This window comes from Ixodes scapularis, unplaced genomic scaffold, assembly GCF_016920785.2.
Source record: "Ixodes scapularis isolate PalLabHiFi unplaced genomic scaffold, ASM1692078v2 PGA_scaffold1__304_contigs__length_218370807, whole genome shotgun sequence".
NCBI lineage: Eukaryota > Metazoa > Arthropoda > Arachnida > Ixodida > Ixodidae > Ixodes > Ixodes scapularis.
The window spans coordinates 32,428,328-32,448,470 of record NW_024609846.1 but is presented as its reverse complement, the minus strand read 5'-3'; the positions used below and the strand labels follow the sequence as shown (position 1 = coordinate 32,448,470).

At 45.9% G+C, this 20,143-nt stretch overlaps 1 protein-coding gene across 1 annotated transcript in view; it reads right to left on the bottom strand.

The window, feature by feature from the left end:
* LOC121835932 (glutathione S-transferase 1-1-like) overlaps nucleotides 1–20,143 on the bottom strand; it is a 48,633-nt gene that overhangs the window by 8,920 nt on the left and 19,570 nt on the right. The window contains exon 4 of the mRNA XM_042290489.1: nucleotides 18,513–18,683. Coding sequence (XP_042146423.1) covers nucleotides 18,513–18,683 — 171 coding nt within the window. The remainder of the gene's footprint in view (nucleotides 1–18,512; nucleotides 18,684–20,143) is intronic.

Genomic DNA, 20,143 nt, shown 5'->3' with positions numbered 1-20,143 from the left:
ACCACGGTGGTCGCCGAGCAGGGGTTTCCCCAAAAATTGAAATTAAGGGGGCGCCTAAATTTTTAGGAGGGGGGGGGGGGGGGGGGCGGGGGCATTAAGAATACAGGAGTCGTTGCGAATTAATCGGGCGCCTTCAGAAAAACAAAGGGGGGGGGGGGGGGGTGTACATCCACCTTAGGGGGGGGTGTAGGGAGATCACTGGTCGCGAACAGTCTCGAAAACGAGGAAAGGAAGACGACGACGTTGAAGAAGCAGCTTGTGTTCCCTTCGGTTCTGGCTACAAATTGTGAGTAATATTCTGTATACGTCGAACTTTCTTGGCTCTAAATAGGTGCGGTCGTGTATTCGACCAAGAGCAAAGCCTAGGCCTTGGCGGCCTTCAAAGCCAAGACTAACCGGTGTATACCGGCCGCCGACCCGACCGACTGACCCTGTCCCTCCTACCTGACACGTCGAGCATTGCCAATGAAGCGTTCTACCAAGCAGCCGCGCAAGAAAATGAACCTCCAAGCGACTCAGGGCCTGCAAATGGCTTCTTGCCCATCACCACGAACGACACCAGCTCAGACAGGTCCAGTACATCGAGTGCCTTTTGTTGCTTTGACTCTGAAATGCCACTAATAGAAAACAACTGGACAACGAGCAGCCGAAAAAGGTGCAAAAAATCGAGCATTGCATCAAGCGGGGACACAGTGATTAACACAACACCTAGCATGGACGCTCTCACAGTCGTGATAAAACCAGTAGACGGAGACCATCTCATAACAAAAGTGAACCCACTGAAGCTGCGTGAAAAACTTCAAGGTTCTGCCCCAGATGGAGTAACTGAAGTGCGACCGAACCCGAGACTGAATTTGTTAGCCGTTGACACCAGGAACATGGAGTCGACAAAGGCGCTGCTAACCATCACCTCTATTGGCGGGATCCCAGTGCGTGTGTACCAACCTCATTCAAAGGACTCAGCAGTGGGAGTCATTAATGGAGTCTCAAAAGATATCCCTGATGAAGAGCTACAGCAAGTTCTTTGCAGCATCGCACCCTTGAGAAGTAGTCGCCGACTAGGACAATCCGAAACTGTGAAACTGGTTTTCAACACCACTAGATCTCCTGAGTACGTCGTCCTCGGACATACCCGATTCAAGGTCCTACCTTTCATCGAGAAGCCCCTACAATGTCGCAAATGCTTCAATTTCGGGCATGTTGGAGGAGCGTGCACGAAACGGCAGCTATGCCCACGTTGTGGGGGCCCCCACAGTCGAGAAATCTGCGATGCAGACCATCCACAATGTGTGAACTGTGGAAACCACCACGAATCGACGTCCATAAGCTGCTCAGAATACAAGAAGGAAGAATCAATCCACAAGCTCAAGAACGAAGCTAAGATGGACTATTTATCTGCCAAAAAAGCAATCGGAACGGGCGTTTCCTCTGAAGAGACCAACCAGAGGCCGGGGCCGTCAAAGAGCATCACTCTCTCATCCGCTTCACCTGGGGCTACAAGCCATAGCACAGCTGTAAGAAAGCTTGACCAAAATCCTCGACGGGAAGCTCCAAAACCAACTGACTCCTATGCAGGTCGTTTGCACGACAACAGCGAGTTTCCACCACTGCCCACTCGTGCCCAGGCTGATCCGGGAACCCCTCTTTCGGCTTCCTCGAGGCAGATATCTCAAACGACCGAGCGTTTTCAGAAGCCTGTCACACCAACCAAAGAAAAAAAGGAATGCGAAGAAAACTCCGAGACCCCCGCCCAACCTGGTTCTACTTCATCCGCAGCGAAGTCGATAATTTCTTGTGTTGCCATTAAGATCCGAAGCTTTTTGTCAGCATTGTCGCTCCCGTGTTGTGAAGCAACAATTTCAATCATCGATGCTATCCTGCCATTCATACTCCTATGGTGCTGATGAACCTGACATGCATACCCAGGCACAATATTCGTATAAAATGGTAACCGACATCGTCGCACCACGCACGGTTCTAGCACAATGATCAGTAATCCCCCGACCAGCAGCAAGATCATTAACAAAGCCATTGTCTGGCAGTGGAACTGCAGGGGCCTACGCAAGAAAAAGTATCATCTTGAACATCATATCCTGCAGGCAAAGACCAAACCAGATATCATACTCCTTCAGGAAACGAATGGCAACTATAAACTATCCGGGTACCAACATTTCATACAACAAAGCATCACCAAAAAATGTCGTGCCACGCGCGCCAGACCTAACCCCCTTCCACCATCGGCCCCGGTCATGGTCGTCACATATGTGGCCAATCATATCCCTGCGATTCAGTTGGAAACAGAGCAGCACAACACCGAGAAACAAGAACATGTAGCCGTAGAATGTCAACTGGGCGCCACTAAAGCAGTTATTGTGAATACGTACTGGACACCCGGCGGCCGCACCGCGCATACTACGTGGATCAAGGAAATCAAGGATATGCACCCTCGCAAAGATATCCTCATAGCGGGTGACTTCAACAGCCCGAACGTCGCATGGGGATACTATCACACTTCTCCTAATGGTCGCAGGCTTGAAACCGCAACCTCTCAAAATCGACTGACCCTTCTCAACGATACCACCATTCCAACACGCGCAGGCAACAGCGTGGAAGCTGACACAAGCCCCGACCTCACGTGGCACGCCGGACCGAGCAAAACAGAATGGGAGAACACGCTCGAGGATCTAGGTAGCGACCATTATATTCTAGCTACAACCATTGAACTTCTTATGGCACGAAAGAGCTCTCCACGGGCCAGCACCGCCCATATTACCAAGTGGGATAATCTGCGGAGCCACCTCGAACAAACCGACGCCCCAGAAGAATGGGTGGAAAGAATTATCATGACGCACCGCAAATTCGCCAAACGCATAGCCAAATCCGAAGACCACCCATATATCGATCGTCATCTTCTTGACCTCTGGGACAAACGACAAAAGATGGTTAGGCGCTGGAAACGCAACAAAAAGAATAACCGCCTCAAGTAGGCTATCCAACTCATTACGGAAGAGGCGCAAATATACGCGCACGAATTGGCGACTCAAACTTGGCTACAAATGTGCGATGGTCTCAATGGACAACTCCAAACACCTCGCGTGTGGCAGACCCTACGCACACTATTGGGCCAAGGCAAGCCTCGACACAGCCTAGAAAAACTTCAGCTCAGAACCAATAAGACCCCAGAGCAAATCGCCAAGGAATTGCAAGAACTATTATACCCAGTACAAAATAACCTCCCCCAACCACCAGACTACCCAACGACGGAAACCGAGGATGAAGACACCGGTATCAACTCTCCATTTAGTAAAGAAGAATTGGCTACGGCCCTCCACAGCATTACGAGGAACACAACACCTGGGAAGGACGGCACCACATATACCATCATCAAGAATCTCCCCGAAAACTACCTCGACGCACTTCATGATCAGATAAACCAAGCATGGAAAACCGGCATCATCCCACCATCGTGGAAAGAAGCGATTATAATTCCCATCCCCAAACCAAGCAAGCCACCAGACCGCATCACCAACCTTAGGCCCATCTCACTCACCTCTTGCCTAAGCAAGCTGACAGAGAAGATGGTGCTACAACGCTTGGAGTGGCACTTAGAAGAGCACCACGTCTTTCATCACTCTATGACCGGATTCAGGCGGCATGTTTCTACACAGGACACAATGCTCCGAATACAGCACGACGTGCTCATTCAATCCAGCACCGCACAAACCAGAGTCGTCGCCGGCGTCGACATTCACAAGGCGTTCGACAATGTCATGCACCATGCGGTACTCCAAAAGCTAATTGACATCAAGCCAGGCAAACGCCTCTATAACTACGTTCGAAATTTGTTAACCGACAGAACGATAGAAATCAAGATTGACGACTATACCAGCCCCAAATTTCCCCTGCACGCCGGTGTCCCTCAAGGCTCGATACTCTCCCCAACCCTTTTCAATCTCGCATTGAAGGACCTGCCCACATTACTCGGCACTATCTCCGACCTCCACTTTGGGCTTTACGCCGACGACATCACTCTGTGGTGTCACCGCGGATCACTGGCAGAACAGGAAGCAACCATACAGCAGGGCCTCAATGTTATCCGCGATTATGTACAAAGTATTGGACTCAGTTGCTCACCCAAAAAGTCGGAGTACGTAGTTATCCTAGATTCCAATACTAAAGATGCCGAGAAGACTAGGGACCTCATCCGTCTCGAACTCAACGGGGCAAGTATCCCACGGAGACCGCATATCACGATCCTTGGGTTCTATCTGAGCCAAAACGGTAAAGCCGACCACTGGCTTAAATTAGTCACCAAACAGATCAATCAGATCATCCACATACTCGGGCGAATCACTCGCAAAAAGCGAGGCCTCCGCGAGCACGAACTCCGGAAAACCATCGAAGCCCTAATTACTAAAGTTGAGGCTTGGGCGAGTTGGTACATACTTCGGAAATTAAAAACAGCGCGGAAAGACGAGGACCAGACAAAGAAGTGACACGGACGTAGCGCTGACTTACAACTGAGTTTATTGAACGCAAACCCGCAATATTTATTTGCGGTGTCACGAACAGAAGAACATAAAAAAATTCAGCCCATGTGATGTGTCACCAATAAAAATAAAACAATGATAAAAAACATTGAAAAAACATTGAAAAAATAATAATGAAAAGCGCCATGACACAGCCGTACAGAGTATGGGCTAACAATCTTGCAAGTCACGGAACCAGAAAATTCATCTCTTTGCCTGATAGGGCCACAGAAGGACTCCTTACACATGCTGCACCCAACCTCGCTATCTCAACAGCCTCTAGAATTTCCCGAGTAAGCTGGTCCCTATGACGCTTAACAACCTCACACCGTTGGAAGTCGGGAAGGCAATTACAGTCGCGGCAATGAATGCCCAGGTGACCAGACACGGTTGTGGAGACACTGTAAGCGTGCTCTCTCAACCTGTCGTTGAGACAGCGGCCCGTCTGGCCAACGTAGCGCCTGCCACACGTCAGAGGGAGAGAATAAACAACCCCCTCCGAACACGGGACGAAGCGATCTCGATGCCTCGTACTGCAAGCCGTGGCCGCCCTCGAAGAAGGGTTAACCGCTCTGCACAACCTGGACAGCTTGTCCGGGGCAGAGAATAAAACGTCGACGTCACACCTGCCAGCAATGCGTTTTAGGTTGTGGGACAGGCCGTGTACGTAGGGAATAACCACAAACTTTCTTCTTTCCCTCCCCTTTCTGTTGTTGGCCTCTTCTTCACTTCTCATAGGGCTGCTCTTGATATCTTTCAGCAAAGACTCGGCGACCGTTGTTAACACGTGAGAGGGAAACCCAGCATCTGCGAGGCGTTCAGTTTGCCTGTCAAAGCTATGTCTAATTTTATGATAACAAGACCTACGCAGCGCATGTGTATAGCAAGTCCTTGCAATCGCCCGCTTAACAGTTTTTGAGTGAGCGGACTCGAATGGCAACAATGGCTTTCCAGCACGGGGTTCATAGCTCCAACAAAGATGACCTGGACATATAGTTAAATTTAAATCCAAAAACCGGATGCATCCTGCCTGAGGCACTTCATGAGTCAGAACAAGTGGCGAAAGGCAATGACTAAAAATGCCTAAAACGTCAGTCATTGACGAAAGAAAGGATACGGCATCGGCATGAAACAAAATCAGAAAATCATCTACATACCGGAAGACCTTTGCAACTTTGGTTCCCCCAAGCCGATCAAAGATGATGCGGTCAAGGCTCGCTAACAACAAGTCGCTAAGTACGGGGGCAATGCAAGAACCAATACATACCCCTTGCCGTTGCAAATAGATGTTACCCTCCCAAGTCGCAAAGGTCGACCTCAGATACATATCAAGGAGTTCCATGAAGCCTTCAACTGAAAGTCCCGCAGCATTTTGAAAGGCAACTACACCAAACACATCGATGCAGTCACGAATGCAGGTAAGGAGTCCATTATGTGGCAAGGAGTAATACAAATCCTTAATATCGAATGAACAGGCCATAAAGCTAGTGCGCTGGTTGTCTTTAAGAAAAGAAATGACATTATCGGAACTCTTCACGAGAAAAGGATCGTGAATCTCAAACAGCTTCAAACTCTTTTGCAGGAACAAGGCAACCGACTTCTGCCAAGTGCCGGCCTCCGAAACAATGACACGCAAAGGGCAATCTACCTTGTGCGTCTTTGCTGCGAAGAAAAGCTCCAAACTAAGCTGTTTCCCAGCGTCAATTTTCTTAACCAGCTGTTCGAGGTTCAGCCTCTTACAAAGTTTTTTCGCCTCAGATTTTTGTTTAGTTAGGGAAACGCTGTCCTTAGGCAGGAACACAGACGAAATAGCCACAAGTGCCTTGGATTTATAAAGGTCAACTGGAAGGACAAGGAACCCCCCTTCTTTATCTGAGGCTAATAAAGACAAAGAGTTATCTTTCAAAAAGGTTGACACCTTCTTAACCGGGATCTTGCTAGCGCCAGGCGTGCGTCTGGTCAACACATCCAGTCCCTCAGAGACGCACCTCTCAGCCTCCGCTTCCGGAACTTTCCTGGCAACATCCCGGACGAGGCTCAGAAGTTCCGCCCGCGATTTCTTCGGCTCCACGGCAAACTTTGGACCCCGGTCCAAAACACGACGGATGCTCTCAGGCAGAGAGCATCCGTCGTCCTACTCTTCGGCGGCTTCAAACCCTCGCTGGGGCACGGAGTCAGGATGTGCAAGGTCCTCAGTTCGGAATGGCATCGACAGGCCCGCTTCTACAAGGAGTGCCTTTTTCTCATGCTTCAAGGCACGACTTCCAACGGTCACGGAGGCAGGAGGTGGCGTGAGTACCGCGAACTCGCTGATGCTACTGCTGAGTTCCATTGGCGACGCATGCTTTCGGAGCTACGTGCTTCGGCTCCCAAGAGGGCTGCGCCAAGCAGGTCCACCGTCCACACGCTGGGTCAGGTCTCCCTGCCTGAGAGCATCCGTCGTGTTTTGGACCGGGGTCCAAAGTTTGCCGTGGAGCCGAAGAAATCGCGGGCGGAACTTCTGAGCCTCGTCCGGGATGTTGCCAGGAAAGTTCCGGAAGCGGAGGCCGAGAGGTGCGTCTCTGAGGCACTGGATGTGTTGACCAGACGCACGCCTGGCGCTAGCAAGATCCCGGTTAAGAAGGTGTCAACCTTTTTGAAAGATAACTCTTTGTCTTTATTAGCCTCAGATAAAGAAGGGGGGTTCCTTGTCCTTCCAGTTGACCTTTATAAATCCAAGGCACTTGTGGCTATTTCGTCTGTGTTCCTGCCTAAGGACAGCGTTTCCCTAACTAAACAAAAATCTGAGGCGAAAAAACTTTGTAAGAGGCTGAACCTCGAACAGCTGGTTAAGAAAATTGACGCTGGGAAACAGCTTAGTTTGGAGCTTTTCTTCGCAGCAAAGACGCACAAGGTAGATTGCCCTTTGCGTGTCATTGTTTCGGAGGCCGGTACTTGGCAGAAGTCGGTTGCCTTGTTCCTGCAAAAGAGTTTGAAGCTGTTTGAGATTCACGATTCTTTTCTCGTGAAGAGTTCCGATAATGTCATTTCTTTTCTTAAAGACAACCAGCGCACTAGCTTTATGGCCTGTTCATTCGATATTAAGGATTTGTATTACTCCTTGCCACATAATGGACTCCTTACCTGCATTCGTGACTGCATCAATGTGTTTGGTGTAGTTGCCTTTCAAAATGCTGCGGGACTTTCAGTTGAAGGCTTCATGGAACTCCTTGATATGTATCTGAGGTCGACCTTTGCGACTTGGGAGGGTAACATCTATTTGCAACGGCAAGGGGTATGTATTGGTTCTTGCATTGCCCCCGTACTTAGCGACTTGTTGTTAGCGAGCCTTGACCGCATCATCTTTGATCGGCTTGGGGGAACCAAAGTTGCAAAGGTCTTCCGGTATGTAGATGATTTTCTGATTTTGTTTCATGCCGATGCCGTATCCTTTCTTTCGTCAATGACTGACGTTTTAGGCATTTTTAGTCATTGCCTTTCGCCACTTGTTCTGACTCATGAAGTGCCTCAGGCAGGATGCATCCGGTTTTTGGATTTAAATTTAACTATATGTCCAGGTCATCTTTGTTGGAGCTATGAACCCCGTGCTGGAAAGCCATTGTTGCCATTCGAGTCCGCTCACTCAAAAACTGTTAAGCGGGCGATTGCAAGGACTTGCTATACACATGCGCTGCGTAGGTCTTGTTATCATAAAATTAGACATAGCTTTGACAGGCAAACTGAACGCCTCGCAGATGCTGGGTTTCCCTCTCACGTGTTAACAACGGTCGCCGAGTCTTTGCTGAAAGATATCAAGAGCAGCCCTATGAGAAGTGAAGAAGAGGCCAACAACAGAAAGGGGAGGGAAAGAAGAAAGTTTGTGGTTATTCCCTACGTACACGGCCTGTCCCACAACCTAAAACGCATTGCTGGCAGGTGTGACGTCGACGTTTTATTCTCTGCCCCGGACAAGCTGTCCAGGTTGTGCAGAGCGGTTAACCCTTCTTCGAGGGCGGCCACGGCTTGCAGTACGAGGCATCGAGATCGCTTCGTCCCGTGTTCGGAGGGGGTTGTTTATTCTCTCCCTCTGACGTGTGGCAGGCGCTACGTTGGCCAGACGGGCCGCTGTCTCAACGACAGGTTGAGAGAGCACGCTTACAGTGTCTCCACAACCGTGTCTGGTCACCTGGGCATTCATTGCCGCGACTGTAATTGCCTTCCCGACTTCCAACGGTGTGAGGTTGTTAAGCGTCATAGGGACCAGCTTACTCGGGAAATTCTAGAGGCTGTTGAGATAGCGAGGTTGGGTGCAGCATGTGTAAGCAGTCCTTCTGTGGCCCTATCAGGCAAAGAGATGAATTTTCTGGTTCCGTGACTTGCAAGATTTTTAGCCCATACTCTGTACGGCTGTGTCATGGCGCTTTTCATTATTATTTTTTCAATGTTTTTTCAATGTTTTTTATCATTGTTTTATTTTTATTGGTGACACATCACATGGGCTGATTTTTTTTTTTTTTTTATGTTCTTCTGTTCGTGACACCGCAAATAAATATTGCGGGTTTGCGTTCAATAAACTCAGTTGTAAGTCAGCGCTACGTCCGTGTCACTTCTTTGTCTGGTCCTCGTCTTTCCGCGCTGTTTTTAATTTCCGGAGCCCTAATTACCTCCAGAGTGATGTATGCGGCGCCCTACATGCGCCTTACAAGGACGCAGCACAAACATTTAGAAACACAACTGCGCAAGGCAACACGACTTGCCCTTGGGGTGCCCCGTTTTGCACCGATCAAGAAATTATAAGAAACAGGCCTCTTTAACACCCTTGAGGAGCGCATCAGCTTCCACCACTCCGCCCAGTACCAGCGCCTCCAAACATCCACACAGGGCAGGAACATCCTCAGAAATCTTCATTTCGACATATCCAACATGCCTGACATCCCGCCACTGGAACCACCATGGGACAGTGTGCCAAGAATAGAGATCAGGCCAATACAAAAGAACATGCACCGCATCGAGAACAAGGCCCGGCGGGAACACCGCACATTCCACCTTTCACATAACACTACCACCACATACTACTACACGGACGCCAGCTACAACAACGAGACAAAACTAAGCAACACAGCTGTTGTTGGCCCAGAATTCAAGAAGGCCCATCACCACTCCAACGCCCCTACGTCAACATCACTTGAGATCCAGGCCATCGCAGAAGCCATCCAGCAGCACAATGGTACCGACAACATCACCATACGCACAGATAGTCAAAGCGCCATACGCCACTTCAGACAGAACACGCTACCGGTTCACATCAGAGCTGCACTAGTCAAGCATATGTACGAACACCCCAAACTCCACGTTTTCCTAGAGTGGATACCAGGTCACCAAGGGATCGAAGGGAACGCTCTAGCCCACGAGCTCGCCCGCGACCATGCCCCCCGGGGCCCTCCGACTCCCTGGCCGCAGGACTACGACCCGTACGATCATAGAAAGATCCTACACAAGGAGCGCACCCGTGCACTTAAAGAACTCAGGCATAATAACACATCACTAAGATCTCCATCGCGTATGCTCAACAGAGAGGATGCCACCATCATACGTAGAGCACAAACCGGCACGCTCCTTACGCTACACCACAAGCACCATATCTCAGGAGCGCCAGGTACGCCCAGATGCAGAAGTTGTGGAGGCTACCCGAACAATGAGCACCAATTATGGGCTTGCACAGGCGTCATACCAGCCAGAAACGCCATCATAAGCAGGTTGCCACCTGCACATCGCCCCCAGAGCTGGGAGGATTGGATTAACCCCCCTCCTGAGTATGAGCTTACCCGTTGGCCCCTCCTGGTCCAGCACGTGAAAAGCACCCTGGACGAGGAGTGGTGACCAAAGCAAGCATCGGACTGGATGCAATAAAGATGTTTGTTCTCTCTCTCTCTCGAAAACGAGGTATCAATACGCGCACCAAGCTTGCACCGCCACTCGACTCTGTCGTCTGCGTCGCCAGCCGCCGGTGACCCTGCCAAGTTTATTGGTCCTATTTTTTAGAGAAAGGAAGCTACGCTTTCTAATTTTACAATAAAAACCCGACCTGTTAAATACACCTTTAACGAAAAGTTTAGCTCGCTAGGTGCAGGAGCCGATTCCTACGGCCCATTTTAGATCGAGCGTGGTTACTTCATTCACCCTATATGTGCATATATAGGGTGTCCCAAGTCACCAGGCTCGATCTAAAATGAACCGTAGAAATCGACACCTGCACATAGCAATCTAAACTTTTCGTCAAAAGTGTATTTCACAGGTCGGTTTTTTCTTGTAAAATTACAAAAGCATAGCTCTCTTTCTGTAAAATATAGGGCCAAGAAACTTGCCAGGCTCAACGGCCGGCGGCGACACGGACAACCAAGTCGAGTTGCGGGGTGCGTTTGGCGCGCGTATTGATAGATGGCGTTTGGAGCACCGTCTGAGGATGTAGCCGACCAGCGAAAGAAAGCAGACGAAATGCAGACGAGATCCGTTGGAAGCAAAAGCGCCGTTGCTATGCATTTACTTTTACTGTCCGCATTTATATTTTAACCAAAGGTACATTACAACAATATTATATTCATTTTAATAAACCAAGGTGGTCGCGAGCAGTCTGGTTAAGGAGGTAGCGCCATTTATCAACACGAGAGCCAAACGCGCACCGCTACTCGACTTGGTCGTCTGCGTCGCCGCCCGCCGTTGATCCTGGCAAGTTTCTTGGCCCTATTTTTTTACAGAAAGAGAGCTATGCTTTGTAATTTTACAAGAAAAAACCGACTTGTGAAATTCACCATAACGAACAGTTTAGATTGCTACGTGCAGGCGTCGATTTTTACGGCCCATTTGAGATCGAGCCTGGTGACTTGGGACACCTTATATATACCATATAAACATACAGACAAGACCAATGCTGTAGAAAATCTAGGTTAATTAAGTAAATAATCTTCTATAACCTGATTAAAATTATATGTTTAAAAATTAGCCTCCGGAAGTGAATTCTACTCAGAACCTGTACGAGAAAAAAAGAAGTCATTCAAATGTGTCCACTTAAACACTCGTTCAGCTCGGAACAAAACTGAAGAGCTTGCTTTATTTTTTAATGAATTTTGTTTTTTGTTCGATGTTATTATGTTTTCAGAAACATGGTATTCAGACGACAGTGATGTTTTTGAACTGCCAATGTATAATGGATACTTCCTGAATAGAACAACTGGGCGCGGAGGAGGCGTGTCGTTAATGCTTAGAGATAATATGTGTGGTGAGGTTTTAGAAGAATACTCGATCATTAATGAAGACTATGAAGTGCTATCCCTGCTTGTGAACAAAAATCTTATCTCTGTGTTTTATAGGCTACCGGACGGGAGTTTGACTTCTGTTTTTGCTTTTCTAAAAACATATTTGAGGTTCGCAGCAGAAAACAGATATAATATTTTTCTGGGGGGTGCTTTTAATCTAAATATGCTTCAAGACACCCCAAATAAAAGACAATTAGAAGTACTGATTAACAGTAGTGGTTGTACGAATGTCATTACCTCACCTACCAGAATTACAGCAGAATCATCAACTTTGCTCGATTTGTTTATAACAAGTTTTGAATTACCCTGCGTAAAATCGGGGATAATTAGTACAGATATAAGTGATCATCTATAGGTATATTTTTGTGTGTCAAAAAAGAAATATCTAAAACTACAAGGAACAGATTTCGAGGATCCTTTCAGAATATTACTGAGTATAACCTTTGTGAATTTAGGACTAAAATCTCGGAACTAGACTGGAACGAAGTCTTTAATGAAATGAACGCTGACGAAGCATATAATTTGTTCTTAAACAAATTTCAGCAACTATATAAAGTGTGCTTTCCTTATAAATCTGTTAGATTGACCAAAAGAAATCGTAAACCATGGGTAACACCAGAGCTTCTTATTAAAATTAATAGAAAAAATGTTTTGTATAAAAAGTTTGTGGAAACAAGGGAGCCTGAACACCTTAAAGTTTTCAAATCATATCGAAATAGACTTACAAAGGAACTAAAAACAGCTAGAGCAAGGTACTTTAGTAACTACTTTATATCATCATCAATGAGGACAGACGTCACATGGAAAAAGCTTACCAATGTTCTAAATCGTTCACATAACATGAAACATATCCAAAAAATACGCCTGAATGATAGGGACCTAACGGATCAAGCACTAGCAGACGCTTTCAATGATTATTTTGTAAACCTATCAAGAGATGATCCCGATACAAATGCTTGCGCGTATGTCGAACACAGAAGTAGTAGCTCTATCTTTCTTCAGCCAGTAACTGATAATGAGGTGACACAAGCATTTTTATTACTAAAGAATAGTAGCAGCTGCGACGCTGACGAGTTACAAATAGGTCCGATAAAATACGTTTTAGATCTCATATTGCCCTGTTTGACGTATATCTTTAATTTGTGCTTGTACAATGGGGTATTTCCCCAAAAAATGCAGATTGCGAAAGTTAGCGTTCTCTATAAAAAAGGTGACAAGAATGATATAGGTAACTACAGGCCAATCTCAATTTTATCAGTGTTTTCAAAAGGCCTCGAAAAAATTCTACTTTCGCGTATGGTACATTGCGTAGATAAACACGGTTTAATCTCTCCATCACAGTTTGGGTTTCGCAAACACCGTTCCACAGAATTGGCACTCCTGGAGCAAGAAGAATACATCTTGAAAAGCTTTGAAGAAAAAAAAATGACTCTTGGTATTTTTATTGATTTCAGCAAAGCATTCGATCACTTAAATCACAGTCTGCTACTAAAAAAAATTACAAATGTATGGATTTCGTGGACATGCATCAACTCTCATAACATCTTATCTTGCACATCGTAAACAGTACGTTCATATAAATGGTTATTCATCTGGCATTAAACCCATTCTATCTGGCGTTCCACAAGGAAGCATATTAGGTCCCTTCCTTTTTAATTTATATGTTAACGATATTGTCAATATTAATAAAAGTGTTAAATACGTAATTTACGCTGATGATACAAGTTTATTTTTTACCGGTAACTGCTGTCAGGAACTAGCAATAAAGGCAAATCAAACGTTGAAAGACCTCGCTACTTGGAGTCAATGTAATGCTTTAAAAATAAATGATAACAAAACAAAAGCAATTTTATTTCGCCCAAAAAGTAAGAATGATTATATAACTACTGATATTGTTTTAAATGGAACCAAAATAGATATTGTATCTAGTTTTAAGACACTTGGCGTTATATTTACGGATCGAATGAGTTGGGATGAACACGTAAATTATATTTCGGTAAAATTGTCACGAGTCGCCGGCTTAATGTATCGTCATCGCCATATTCTGCCCACAAATGTAAAATTAATTATTTATAATGCATTGTTTCTCTCCCACATTCATTATTCCTTCTTAGTCTGGGGTACTACTACGAATACAAATTTAAACAAAATACTTGTGATACAAAAGAAAATATTGCGAAGTATTTGTAACGTGTCATACGACCACCCTAGCGAACCTCTCTTTAAACGTTTAAATTTGATGCCTGTAAATAGATTATATAAATATCGTTTATGCATGACCTATAAATCCGAAGTACAAACAAATCTTCATGCCCTTAGTGAATTGGCGTCTCTCTCGCTAAGAGTAGCAACATATCCTACTCGAAACACGGAAATTTGGACGCTCCCTATTTGCAAAACTAACTACGGTGAACAAATGTTAAAGTATGCACATCCTCGACTGCTTAATTTTCTTGTTACTCACAACATTGACCTTCCGACAACATCTGTAAAAAATCTCCGAGCATTTTTTTTCTTTTCCAAATGTGATTGCTTAGTTGTCATGTTTCATAAACTAAATTTTTGCTGAATTGTATAATGCTTTGCTTGCATGTGCTTTGATTTTGTTTGCCTTTTATATATAGTCGCACCTTTTTTGTAATATTGTCCTGTTCTTATCTCTGAAATTGTTATCTTTCCTCTTGGTTTTCTTTTTGGATTACTTGTGCCACTGCTGCCATGTGTAAGGAGGGGGGGCTGAGGGCCCGTCAAGCTGCATGATGCAGCTTTTTTCCTCGGTCTCCCTCCGTCATTTGTGTTTTGACGGAAAATAAACATTATTATTATTATTATTATTATTATAACTGCTTCAAAGCATTTGTTTTGGCCATTATGAAATGCAAGGAGTGTTCCTTTGTGAGTCGTGTGCTTCTTGTGGTAAGTGGAGTTAGGTAAGTGGGTGTCTCTATGCTTACTTCACTGCTGCCACAATATATGAATAGTTCGCTGTCGTCGGACGGCTAGGCTTAAGTAGCGTAACTATGAGCGAGTACGTTTCGGCGCCGCAACAGCTGAGTGAAATCGCGCACTTTTGTTCTTCGCTGGCCAGCTTGTGACACACGCTGTACATCTCCAACCTATCGACATACTCTTCCCATGCCTTCCCTGTTCCGAGTTGGTATTGTCCTATGCCGTTGGTTGTCATATGTCGCTGTGGCTACTTCTGTCCGCCGTAGGTATTTCATTCTCTTCTAACTGACGTCACCGTTGATTAGGTTTAGTTTCTCGCCGCCAATCGCGATACATGAACCATACACATCGTTGTCTCGGTCACGACTGGTGCGCGGCTTTACTTTGCTTTGCGGAAAACGTAAGGACTAGAGGGTTGAGAACCAAAACACGAAGTCCGCTAAGCATAGCGAAAACCGTGGAACTTACCACTACATTACAGAACGTCAAAACGTGAGATGGTTGTTCTTATTTTGGTAATTAGTACATAACGTAGTTGGAAAGAAAACTTCACTTTCTATTGCTGAAACATGCACATGCATCGATTTCGAAGCGTAATTGATTCATTGACCGACTCGCTCCGGCAATGGGCCCATTTCGACTTGGCAATTTTTAGTTCTATAGACGAAGGACTCACTCGTCGACACAAGGTTATCAATTAAAAATTTTACGTCTCCAAGCCGAAGGGAGCTGCCTTCGATCGTTTCCTGGGATGAGATCATCTCGTGAGTCTTTGTTCATATTATATTTCATTGTTGTGGACAACACAAAACGCCAAAAATATTATCGGTGTACCGCTTCTAAAACGACAAAAAAACCGAAAGGAAATTCAATCGCTGTAAACTGTTGCAATATTTTGAGTACTCACCAACAGTTCCTAAGAGTGGCGCGTTCAGCGTAACTCTTCTTGGCATCGCCGCACTGGCGGACGCTATAATGCAGGACAAGAAACTTTCCCAATGCGTTGAAAAACACTATTCGCGGCACACAAGAACACAAGACCCGCCCCAAGTCGGATATCCTGCACCCAGTACTTCGGAGCACCCAACAAGCACCGAAGAGCCCTTTCGCCAATGGTTCTAACCAGTGTTGGACAAAATACTCGATAAAAGTATTTAAGTTAAGTTACTAAATACCTGCTCTATAAATATTTAAAATATTACTCAAGTTATTTTCACTGTAAATAAGTATGCTCAGTAGAGGAAAAATACTTAGAAATGTAATTCAATTACTTTTGAAAATACTTCCGCACAGCGTAATTTGTATCGACGTCAGTGACAAGCACAATTATACAGTTTCGCGAATCTGGTTTACCAGAATACTTTATTAAAACGCAACAACACAAAACGAGAAAAAAAAGCATCTTGGTGCTGTTTTATGCAGTCCAATTATAAGGAGCAGGATATCACTGATACATGTTACAAAACCTTGTGGGACAAAAAAAAAAAGAAAACGAGGGCGCTTTAGCTATTCGCAAATTTCACGACCTATAAGGTGCGCACTGGTGCCTATCGAAATGGCTGTCATCTATATGACGGTCATAGAACAGTAGTAAGAGACGCGGTCTGCAACGCGTAATTAATTCTAGTTTTGCTTTATACGAGCAGTATTAGAGACTATTTTTTTTCGCTTGGAAGGTGTAAGCAGTCACCTTTGTTGTGAAGCCGAGCATCCATGAGCTAGGGAGTGTCATTCTGACACCGCGGTACCACTATCGCTGAAAGTTTCGAATAGTGACATTGCTGAATATCAAGTCCTGCGGACGCGTCGTTGAACTACAATCTTATTCCCTACATGGGGAGTTCACTATAAACGAACTTAGGGTACGGAAATGATTGAATGGATGACAAAGAGAGCACATATAATACCCACGGCATTGGTCGCACCTTCTTCAAGCAGGTTGCGTTCAGAAAGGCATTTAACGTTGGGGGACGCTTGGTTGGCATCTTGAGAGGTCACCCTGCGCGTAGTTGGTTTCCTGTCCTGTTCTCTGCTTATCAATGTTCGCTTACAGACAGTGTCCGCGAGAGCAATAAGTGCCGGACTGACGACAAAAAGAAAAAAAAAACCTAGACGTTTTGTTATACCGGGATCAAATATACAAAAAATGTCTTTTTTTGTGACCATTTCGCATTTAATTCTATTTGTTACTTTCTTGACACTGAAGTTTGAATTGTTGTCGTGGGTTGTTTCCCGTTCTGCGTTGCGCCTCAGTGTGTCAATCTTTACTTCCGTAAAACCACCCCTTTTGTTTGACTATTTTTGGTGGTGAAAATCTAGGAAACAAAAGGGCGTCTTTGGGAAGGCTAGGTGAAAATCTTCATTGTACGAACTTTGGGGTGAAATATGAGTCACACTCGGCACAAAAGCGATGTTTTCAGAAACCCAATCTAAGTCACCGTAGCTTCTCGGAGTTAGCAACGGGATTTGGTCGCTGAAGAAATCGTTCACGTTTGCTCGTGCCACGCCCACGCCACTTCATACCGAAAAACTCGGAGAATGGCGGAATGTCAAAAATCTATTTCAGATGATGAGTACAAGATACTCAGAGATGTAATTAAAATAGAGTATCAACTACTCTCGATCCAAAGTATTTGCAAGATACCAAGATACTTCAAAAAGTATTTGAATTACAGTATCTTGAGTAGAGTATTTGAGATAGGCACATGTCTGGTCCTAACCATTCAGCTTGGCCGCGGAACCTGAATCTCGCTAGATGGCGCTACAGTATTTAAAATGGCGCTACCCACGATAAAACGAGCGTCGTTCGATTTACCGGCACCTCTTGCACTGGTGCAGAAAAGTGTACGCCAGTCTACTTCCGGTATGTGTATTCAGATACTTGGAATGGGGAGCGTGCTGGTAAGGGTAGTATAAATAAAGTGAAGAACATAAAAGACAAGGGCGGTCAAACGTCTAGTCCGTCCTTGCCTTTTATGTTCTTCCCTTTATTTATATTGTATTCAGATACGACCCGAAGTACACCGCACTACACTTTTGTGCAACGGTGCAAGAGGTGCAGCTAAATCGAACAAAGCTACTGTCTACAGACTTGTTTCACTAGGGCGGCGTAATCTTGAAATGTCGTCACTCCCGCTATGAGCGAAAACATTGTTTTGCCGTCGTCACACCAATAAAATGTATTGAAGATTTTAGCGTAACCGTAACCCATTCTCGTTTTGTCTCCCCTTGATTTTTTTACTCTTTGCAGGCTGAAATGTTTTATGATTTCTTCGTCGCACATACCGTAGTTGCGTGCCCGGTGGCTGGGGACAAGAGTAAGCGAAAAAGGTCTATAAAGAGGCCACGGCTAAGCAGACAAACAAGGCAGCGCGTAGAAAACGGTTGTTGTAAATACACAAAGTAAACCAGCAACATTCATGGAGGGAATCAGCCTTTTCGAGGGCTACCCGCCCGTGTACATGCGCAATGGTAGCAAACGTGGCTGTCCTCCATATTGATGGCACTCCCGGGGCGGTATAACAGTGTGGAGCTAAAGTTGAGTCAGCGCTGTAACTGCAACGCGCCGCAATTTTGTTCCGCCATTACGTTTGCAACAACGGTAGAGGCTCAATAACTGAGGAACTTTTTTGCAGACGATTCTCATAAACGCTTTTTGATTTGCCCATAGACGACGCTGAGCATTCGAGGAAAATGCTTTTGCGACCGTGCGAAGCGCGTTTTACGGCGTATAGATGCTTACCTTTATCAACAGACCAAGATGCGCAACCAGTGTGAGATCAGCCAGAGTTAGCTCATCTCCGACAGCGAACTTGCTGCTCCCCATCATTAACTCTAGGCCCTGCAGGGCAAGGTCCTCGAGGGCCTGGAGTTGCTCTGCCGTGGGCTTCTCTCCCAGCAACAGAGGCAATTTCTGCAGAGACGCGTGAACTATAAGAGCGCCGTTCCCAAGGCGCCATTCTAAGAGCCGTCCCTTATGAATCGTTATCTTGCATGCATGTTATCTGTTATATCTATCTTTTTTGTCCTTATCTGGCCCCTATGATCGTTGCCTCAACGACTATGCTTCAATCGAGCGGCAACACGTCCCACAAGCCATGGGTACTTTAATAAGGCATCAGTAGTGTTTTTAGTTGCTCCGGGTAGCGAGAGGTTTCCCCCAGATTTCACCAGAGTGTGTTTGGTATCCCGGTTTACTAAGGACACGAAAGTTTCAAATTTTTTGCCGGATTTCGGAAATCTGCTGGCGAACTTTACCGTCTGGCAATTAGTGAGGTCAATAAGTACGCCACCACGAATGGTCATGATGTATTCGCGACTCCAGGAAACTATAGGGGGCGCGCTGGTCGGGCAAAATGGCGGACGAAAGGAGGTCGTTTTCGTCGTTCAGCACGCACACCACCATAAATTTCTTGCACTGCAGCCAATGTTACTAGAACCACTCAGTGGGGAAACTGCCATAGAGCCTACTCTGAAAACGTGGCGCCGATCCTTATCCCAGTATCGAGCTAATGGCGATCGCAACGCCGCCATTTCTCCCGCAACGGCCACTCCGTGAACAGCACGGCTGCACTTTCTGGTTCCGTCGGGTCACGGAAGGGCTGGTGGCGCCATCTCGCGGGGCGATCTTGCAGTAGCGATATAAAGCAACTTTCATTTTCAACTCGTCGCTAATGGGTGGCGCTGTTATCGTATTTAGTCTCGTCGTGGTGGACGCCAGCGGCCCAGGTTTTCAGGGCGAGTTTCCCAACTGAGTGCTTTAGTAAGGTTGACTGCAGCGTAAAATCGGTGTAACATATGAAATAAAAGCGATTTTCCGACGGTAGAATCCTTCTTCTAGTCAATGCGTAAGAATGACACGACGGATACATAAAAATAATTCCTGAGAACGATCTTTGTTTCTATGCTGCCTACGAGAACCAGGCAGCGATAGCAAGCGACAGAGTCGAAACGACCTCCTCTCTTGAGCTTCTCGGCGTTACCGCTACGCGGCGTCGATTTCGCTGGAGTAGCCAATATCCAGGTCAGAACTGAACGACAGTGTTCGAACCAACACTCGCAGTCGTTATCAGTTCAGTGTTGGGAAATTAACGAGAGAAACTTGTCTTTCTCGTCGCGGAAACATTTTGCCTGAAGGCCCCTTATTATTTAATTTTTTTTCTTTGTCACACTGAGCAGGTGGGTAGCAGGAGAGGGAGAAAATGAAAAGCCCCGGATTACGTAAACGAGTCCCCGCACTTTTACCCGTATTCATACTCGCCATGTCTCCTTTGTAAGCATTGTCGAATTCTACCAAGTGCAGAGCTCTGTGACGGTATGTATACAAATTGTAAATCAAATTTAAACTTTTAGTTTTTATGAATCTTTTTTTTG